The 8,563-nt window shown below is 52.6% G+C and overlaps 1 protein-coding gene across 2 annotated transcripts; it reads right to left on the reverse strand.

Annotated features, from left to right (window-relative positions):
* Positions 1–1,100: 1,100 nt before the first annotated feature.
* On the reverse strand, positions 1,101–3,816 carry LOC124680378 (basic transcription factor 3-like). Of its 2 annotated transcripts, none has more exons than XM_047215447.1 (6): positions 3,723–3,816; positions 2,812–2,879; positions 2,243–2,391; positions 2,104–2,160; positions 1,858–1,896; positions 1,101–1,466 (listed from the first exon to the last, which is right to left on the reverse strand). In XM_047215447.1, the coding sequence occupies exons 2-6, from the start codon at positions 2,877–2,879 to the stop codon at positions 1,279–1,281; spliced, it is 501 nt and encodes a 166-aa protein (XP_047071403.1). In that variant the 5' UTR covers positions 3,723–3,816; the 3' UTR covers positions 1,101–1,278. The 2 variants fall into 2 exon arrangements, with proteins under 2 accessions (XP_047071403.1, XP_047071405.1); XM_047215449.1 differs by lacking the exon at positions 3,723–3,816 and adding an exon at positions 3,681–3,700.
* Between the last annotated feature and the right edge of the window lie 4,747 nt (positions 3,817–8,563).

Below are 8,563 nucleotides of genomic sequence, written 5' to 3' on the forward strand. Positions count from 1 at the left end.
TGTACATTCGACTGAAACTGAATTTTTGCTGTACATTCAACTGAACTTGAAGTTTAATGCATACATTTCGAAATTCCAATGAAACTGAATTTGAACCTATACATTTGGAAATTCCATTGAAACTGAAGAAACCAACTAATGTGTACAATGGCACATCTGCAGGTCGGGATCTCCATGGATGATACGTGCCAGAATTGGTACCTGCACGGGCTCTCCATGGACGACGGCAACTTGCAGGTCTTCGACGGCCATGAAGGCAAGATCGCCGACTTGAACCAGTCCCCCGACACCGCCGCCCGCCTCCACTCCAGGACCTTCCGGGTCGAGCTCCAGCGGCGGCGAGAGGGGACCTCCAGCACCGGCGGACAGCAGGTTCCAGCACCGGCGGCGAGAGGCGGCTCGAGCGGTAGCGGGTCCGTCATCCTCGAGCTCCATCGGCGACGAGAGGGGAGCTCCGGCAGCTTCGGACAGCGGTCTGCAGCAGCGGCGGTGAGAAGCGGGTCCAGCAGCAGCGGCGGAGTGCGGGAGGCTGCTGGCCATGCGGCGCCAGGCGCAAGAGATCGCCGGCGCGGAGGCCGGGAGGCCGTCCGCCCGCTTGCGCTCGGATTCGAGGGTCGTGGGATTCCGCTGGGGGAAAGCTGCGAGGGGCACGGGAATCCGCCGATGAGAGGCTGCGAACGGCGCCCGAGTCCGCCAGCCGGAGGATGCGACCGACGCCCGAGTCTGCCGGCCGGAGTCTCCGCTCCGGAGCGCGCGAGTCCGCCGGCGCCAGCAAAGTTACAGCACCTGATTAGATTGGGGGTGTGTTGGTGACGATTTTGAAATACGAAGGATCCAAATGCAAAAAGCAATTTACATTGGCCCACCGACACCTAATTCGTGACGGAGGGAGTAGTAGAGATGTATGTCATCATATTTATATGGCACAAATAGTTTAATCACCTGGTTGACTGAAGCACATGTACCGTTCTTTGGGCTCTGACTGATAAGAGCAGGTCGAAAATCCAAATCATGAATGGACAGGCAAAATGATGTCCCGTTGTAATCGAGATACATAGGGTTGGCAACACAACATTTAGAAAGTGTTGAAGATGAGGGAATGAGGGCAAACCAAAAGAGGCATGTAATTGATGCAAAATTTCACCAACATATCAACTCACGTACATGACAAAACCGGACAACTGGCACAAATAAGGTAGGTCAGAGTTCTTAAAAGGGGAGGTCTCTAATGGCACCGCTTAACTTATAACCCTTCACAACAGTAAACATTCATCAAAATCACGACTCTGCCTTTTTCTCTTCTGCAGCCTCTTCAAATGTCTCTCCAGCGACAAGCTCAGGAACATCATCATCATCGTCAGCCTGAGCAGCACCTGCAGTGGCACCCTCAAGGCCAGAAAGTCCACCAGGAACCTGCTTTTGGAATTGCTCCGCAAGCCTCCGCAGGTTGTCCAAGTTATCGGGACCTGGATAGGAGGACCGTTATTTACTTGCATATTGTACAGGTTAGAGGCAAGAAGAGTTGAAGGCAAAAACCACTAGATGAAATATTAACTTAATACTCCCTCGGTTCCAATAAATAAGGCTTATATTTTTTTGAAAAATCAAGTCAAGTAAAGTATGACAAACTTTTAGAAAAAACTATGAACTACAATATTATATAGATATCATATGAAAAAATGGTTTATGATATATCTAACAATATTATTTTTGTATTTATATGTTAATCATTTTTTAAAAACTTGGTCAAACTTTACATAGTTTGAATTTAAAAAAATACGACTTAGTCACTGGAATGGAGGTAGTATAAACTTTGAACTGGATCCATATTCATTAACACAGTAAACAGAGACATACCAAGTTGGTTGATAATCGATGGCAGGAGATCTTGCAGTTCTGTCCAAATTCAGAAAAGGTAGCATAAGAGCACTGGTAAAGGAAATTGAAAAAAGGAACTTCCTAACAAATACATATAGCTGCCTTTTCAGGTAGAAACATATACATTACTATCAAATTCAGGTATAAACCACAATTATTTTTAACAAAAGGTAATAGAAAACCACAACAAAATAAGACGGTGACACGCTAATGGAAGTAACATACTCTTTGTCTGTGGAGTTCCACTGACCACCCATGTATTAGCACCAATCGAAGCTTGCACTGGGAAGAAACCAGAAAGGTTTGTAAGAAGGGAGTAGAAAACTAATCCTGAAGAACTCAGTTTATTGTCAAGGGGTCTTACCTTTAGGATTCAGAAACTGAATAACAACGTCATCCTTGAAGATGTTGACCTCCTCAATACCAGGGATGGTGTTCACTCCTACTCTTTTCAGGGTGCTCTGGAGCCTCTTGTCATCTGTGGTTGTAGTCTTGTGGACAGCCTTCTTCTTCCTACACCAATACATAGATCAACCATGGATTTCTAAGTTTGCTAGCACTGCTAAGGTATAAAATGTCATGAGTAGCGCAGAGAATCTGAAATTTGGAATACGCCTAGCTGCCTATTTGCTCCATACGAAGTCTATGAGTGACAGCATCTAACTTGTTATCCTAGCATATGACTTCTCAAGTTAAATCATGCAGTGTGTCCTGACTGGAACATATAGAATGAAATGATACTAGCAGATGAATTTATGGATGGAATATAATGCACATATTTCCATATTATGAAATGCATAGCACTGTTTTTTGATATATATATGCCAAGATGCACAGGTTTAAGCACAACTCGTGTATATGCCAACACACAATAAAATTGTTAAAGTGGCTCATCACATCTTGAATATACATATGAAAAGAAAGAACAAGCACCTGCGCATGCTACCCTTCCCCCCAGTGCGCACGGCACCTGCCATCTTCTTGAGCTTTTCAACATTCATCTGTATGGGAGACAAAAAAGTATCACCACATAGTTCTTTCAGTTATGCAACAGACAAGCTACCCCGCCAATTAACATAAAATACAAGCTACACTCATAAACTCCACACAATACAGGTCTACAGAAGAAGTAACAGAAAACATGGAACTAATTAAGTAACTAACATGAGGAAACACAATTGCAAACAGACAGGGAAAAACCCTAACCACATAACATCGAAAGAAGTAACCGATGCTTACTAAGCTGACAAGGAAACCAATCACATATTGGTAGTCACTTCAAACTCATGTCTGCTAAGCCACTGGTTAAAGACACTACAAGTCTACAAAAAAATCTCCAACTCAACACTGCCTGTGATATAGTAATATTACTACGCTGCTGAAACCAATCGCCACTCCTATGTTACAACACTAATACGTAGCTGCTACTGATTATGATAACGATAAAAAGGGCTACTAATCACTGTGTGTAAACCTATCCACCCATTTCTTATAAGAACACCATACTGATGCAGCCCTGCTCCTCGCACTTCGCTGCCCCAAAACCGGGTAGCAGGGGTAAGTAAATCGCCCATAAGCCTCAATATTATACCGCAAATATCTAACAGAACTGAAAGTCTAAGCAGCAGAAGTGCCAAACATACACAGCCAGAGCTCCACTTCTAGATTCGATCACAAACCTACCAGCGCGGACAGTCCGCGCATCACGCGAGCCAAATCTGGCGAGGGCGCGTGCACCTACCTAAACCAGCAAAAAGTACAGATCCAACCGATCCTAGACCAAACAAAGGCGCGGGAGATACCGCTACTTGACGCGAGGACGGCGGTGGGCGGAAGCAGCTCACCTTGGCTGGGGGAGGAGGGGACGCCGCGGCGTCGACGCCGGCGGCGGCGCGGTGGGGAGGAGAGGATAGGAGCGGGGGGCGAGACCAGGAGATGGGGAACGGATAGGGCTCGGGACGGGAGGCTGGGTGCTCGCTGTGAGCCCTTTTTTAGTTTTAGGGTTTTAACCCAGGGGTATCCTGACCGTCGGATTCGCGATGGGTGGGTGCGGCGGTGGGCTGTGTAGGATTGTAGGGTGGTGGAGCGAGGGTTTGCGCTCGGCTCGGGGTCCGCTCGGGTGCGTGCTTCGCAGTTTCGCTGTAGGCTGGTTCGCCTGTGTTGCGGCTTTGGTTCTGGCCGTCTGACACTCTGGGACGTGTGAGGCTTCCTCCAAAATCTTTCTACATGGTATCAGACTAATCTGGGTCCTACCCTAGCCGTCGCCGCCCCCTTCCCAACCCTAGCCGCCGCCGCCTCTTCGGCCGCTGCCGCCCTAGGTCGGGCCGCCGCCAATGGAGCTCCCTTCCCTCACCGACGGGACCTCCGCTGCCCCTGCGCGGCCGCTTCGGCCGCCGCCCTCGCACCCGCCGGCGCCTCGCGTCACGCCGGCCCCGTCCTCCTCTCCTTCGCCGCCGGGAACTACTCCAAGTGGTGCATCTACATGCGCGCCTATCTCGGCCGCTCCGGCTACCTCGGCCACGTCGACGGCACCGTCGCCGCCGCCCCCACCAACGCCGAGTGGGCCACCGCCGACTACACCGTCCTCAACCACCTCCACGCCGCCATCGATGAAGACGTCGCGGACATGATCCTTGCGGGGAATCGGACCGCGCGTCGGCGTGGCTCGCGGCACGCGACCTCTTCACGGCCGAACAAGGCGAACAAAGCCATCTACCTTGACAATGACTTTCGCCAGCTTGTGCAGGGATCACTCTCCATCCACGAGTACTGTCGCCGCCAGAAGCACCTCGACGATGCGCTCTCCGACAACGACTCTCCCGTGAGCGACCACGCCCTCGTCCTCAACACCCTGCGCGGCCTCGACCCTCGCTTCGCCTCCGCCACCACGGTCATCTCCATGACTGACCCGCTGCCCACCTTCCTCCGTACCAGGGCGATGCTCCTGATGGAGGAGATGCAGCAGGCCAACGCGGCAGCCACCTCCGCCACCACCGCCCTCGTCGCCCAGTGTTGGGGGGATGACCCCCGGTATGCCAAAGGCATGCCAAACCGGATGGTTTGAGCCATCAAGATACCGGTTTAATGTTCGTACCGGAACATAGAGATAAGAAATTAGCTAAGTGAGGCTAAGCCGGTATCCCCAAGAGGGTATGCTCGAACCGGATAAGAAGATACCGAGCTACGGAAGGAAGAGCATGTCGGCGGAATCGGTCAAAGATTCTCTCCAGAGCTAGAGGACAAAGATGAGCTAAGCAAAGTAGCTTTAAACGAAGGGTCGACGATAAAGAGAAGGATGACGGTCAAAGAAGCCGGAGGACGTCGACATCCCGATTAAAGAGGACTCCGGTGTCATCTATGATTAAAGTAGCTTTATAAAGTAGTTTGTCTAGTCAAAGATGCCATTAGGGTTTCTTGCCCTGTAAGCCACCCTCTCCCCTATATAAGGAGAGGGGGCAGCCCTTCTCACGGACACGCACGAAGAGAGCTAGGTTTAGAAAAACACTTGTACTGAGAAACTTGTAACCTGTTGAGATCAATAAAGAAGATGATCTAGAGCGAGTTCTTCCTTATGTCTTTCTTCTTCAACCTCTAGCCTTGGCTAAGTTCTTGAGGAAACCATCCGGAAGTTCATCCCATCTAATCACAAACCCTCCCCGAATCCTCTTGCGTCCATTCGGCCCCAACTTAAGCCATCCTATGGCATCCGTCCGTTCACCACGACGACGGCTGGCGCCCACCGTGGGGCATGAAGTGGCGCTTGCCGGAGTACACATTCGGGCGGGCATCCTCGAGGTCGCCGGCGAGCGGACAGGTGTCCGCGCTCGTCCGGCGCTTCTACTCCATCGACTTCATCAACGACAACGCGGGCTGCTTCGCCAACGGCGGCATCTTCCCCAAGAACGGCCGCATCATCGAGTTCGGCAGCCACCGCGTCTACCGCGGCACCGCCCCCGTGCGCCGGCGCCTCTCGCCGGTGCTGGTGGCACCGGACCCGCCAAGGTGGCTTCGTGCAGGCCGCGCCGTCGGCGGCGTCGAGGTGATGATGGTCGGCGCAGCCGGCGCGGGCAAGGAGGTCTGCGGATGAAGGTGTTGGTCGTGCGGCTTCGACCCGTGCGGCCAAGCCACCGCCGGAGCGCGATACCGCGCGCACCGGGAGCGTCTTCCGCACCACCGGCGAACACCTCTCCAGGCGGCGATGAACGTGCCGGCAACGCCCATCGCGCGAACATCGACCCGGCTAGCGGCTCGAGGCGAGGCTGGAGGCGCAACGCCGAAGCTGCTCGCGAACGGCGCCGACATCGTCCGGGCGCAGCGCGAGCTGAACCTAACCCTACGTGAGTACAACGCTGCCCATGGCTTTGCTTCGTTAGCGCTCATGCTGCTAGGATACCGGAGAACCGGCTTAAGGCTCGCAATCTAGATCAGGATTTGCGTAAGGAAGTTCTTACCGGCAAGAGTACCGTCTCTCACTGCTAGCATTGTAGAAAAACCTAAATACAATAGCCCGGATAAAACCATAAAAGCTGCTAAGGCTGCTGTAGAGCTGTGTGATTCGCTTACCGGAGATGCTCTGGCAAAACAACAAGAGCGTGTTAGAGAGTTGCTAGACACCATCGAGCAGCAGAACGCTGAGCAGCTGGCTAAGCTGAACAAGGCCGTGGCCTCGAAATCCGCGCGTTCAACAAAGAATGCCGGAAGCAAGTCCCATGGGCAGGCCTCGTCCCCCATCCGGACGGAAGAAGAGAAAAGAGGTGAACACACAGCGAGATGACCGTAGTACGATCCGGCTCCTTGCCGGTAAACAACAAGCCGGGCAACACGATGCCGGTAGAAAAAGCCAAGGGGCAGATCGAGGCTACGCCAAAGGAGGCTATGCCGGAAACAATCATGCCGGTAGACATGAAACCGGGCAAAATTATCCGGCTGCAAGGGCAGCGTATGATGATGAGGAGATGCCTCCACCAAGGTACCGGCAGGCAAGGGCCGCGATGACTCGGAACGTTACGATGAAGCTGATTCAACAAGACTCACCGCTACCGGAACCCTTTGGGAGAGCGGTTGGGAGAAAGGAACCTGCCGGAACGGGATGCGAGGCACCGTGCGGGACGAGTGTACCCGTCCGAAATGATTGAGGCGAGAGGGTCCTCCGGGTCCAAAGTGCTTTGGCCCGAGGATCATGAAAGAGCAACCACCGGTTCGCAACTTTCAGTTGCCCCGTGACACCAAAACATACGATGGCACCACTAAGCCGGAAGACTGGCTCGCGGATTATGTGACCGCGGTATACGTCGCTGGTGGCGGAGGTTGCATAGCCGGAGGAGGAAACCGGCGTTGGGCCGTGAGAATCGTGCCAACGTTTCTGGTAGGACCAGCAAGAATCTGGCTGAACAACTTGCCGAAGGAAGCATAAATGGCTGGTTGGACTTTGAGGAAGCTTTTGTGAGCAACTTCAGCAAGCACCTACCGTAAGGCCAAACAGGCCTCGAAGAACTCGCTTTGTGCGTGCAGCGCCGCAAGAAACAGACCGGATTACCCGACCTGTGGAACTCCACTAGAAACTCTTGTGAAGGAGTGATAGAAGCACGAAGCCATTGCTTGGTTTAGCCAAGGATGCTTAGGCGAGGTTCGCCTTTGTGGCAAAGGCTGCAGAGGAACATGCCAACAACGTTGGCGGAAATGATGCGTGTGGCGGAAAACTATGCGTTGGGAGACCCAATGCAACCGATGATCATAGCTGAGCCTGAACAATCAAACCCATCTCAACAGCAATACCGGGATATCCAGAACAACAAAAGAAGGGAAGATTTCCCGGATCGAAGGTATGGCTCGCAGCAAGTTGCTGCTGTGCAAGAAAACTCTGATGCCAGCGGCAGCCAGAGGCAAAGAACCGGATCGCAGCCATGGGCGGGTCCTAAGAAACAATGGGTCGAAAAGAAACCCTGGGGCCAGAAAAGAATTGGCAAGAACCCGCAAAATACACCATGGAAGCCGCCATGGATCAACCTTGCCGGTGGCACACACCGAATCCGGCTCACCCGTCAAACCACTTGACAAAAGATTGCACCTGGACCAAGTACCTGATGCAAAAGGGAGCGGTGAAAGACACCCAAGGACAAGGGGGCAATGCAATGATGCCACCACCAAAAGATATGCCGCGTCAGCAACAACTACCACCACCACCACCACCGCTTACCGGGGCAAATGCCTTGCCGGTACACCCTCAACAAAACAGAGCAGATGATCAGCAAGTCAATCAGGTGGGAGAGGGCCACGGCCAACCGCCTCCACCGGCACCTTTGGGCCGGAATGTTTATGAAGATCCAGATGTGTGCTGTGTCGTGTTCGTCACCGAGCCGACAGACAAGCAAAGCCTGCGCCGTCGTTCCATGGAGGTGAACGCGGTGATGCCGGCAGTGCCAAAATACATGCTGTGGTCAGATCAGGAACTCACATGGTCATACCGGGACCACCCCAAAATCATGCCGAATCCGGGTGGCTACGCTCTCGTGGTGGACCCAATCATGAAAGGGCCAACGACTCGCGTCAAGTTCAGCAAGGTGCTGATAGACAATGGGAGCAGCATAAACATAATGTACCGGCACACCATGCATACGCTGGGCATAACAAGAACATGCTTCAGCCAACTCATACGACGTTCCATGGAATCGTTCCGGGTTTGTCC

The sequence above is a fragment of the Lolium rigidum genome, unplaced genomic scaffold, assembly GCF_022539505.1.
Source record: "Lolium rigidum isolate FL_2022 unplaced genomic scaffold, APGP_CSIRO_Lrig_0.1 contig_14552_1, whole genome shotgun sequence".
In the NCBI taxonomy this organism is placed as follows: domain Eukaryota; kingdom Viridiplantae; phylum Streptophyta; class Magnoliopsida; order Poales; family Poaceae; genus Lolium; species Lolium rigidum.

Coding starts and splice junctions, on each gene's coding strand:
- LOC124680378 (XM_047215447.1), bottom strand. CDS start 2,879: ATGAATGTTGAAAAGCTCAAGAAGATGGCAGGTGCCGTGCGCACTGGG. Junction 2,392..2,811: donor GGGAAGGGTAGCATGCGCAG/GTGCTTGTTCTT, acceptor GTATTGGTGTAG/GAAGAAGAAGGCTGTCCACA. Junction 2,161..2,242: donor TCAGTTTCTGAATCCTAAAG/GTAAGACCCCTT, acceptor GTTTCTTCCCAG/TGCAAGCTTCGATTGGTGCT.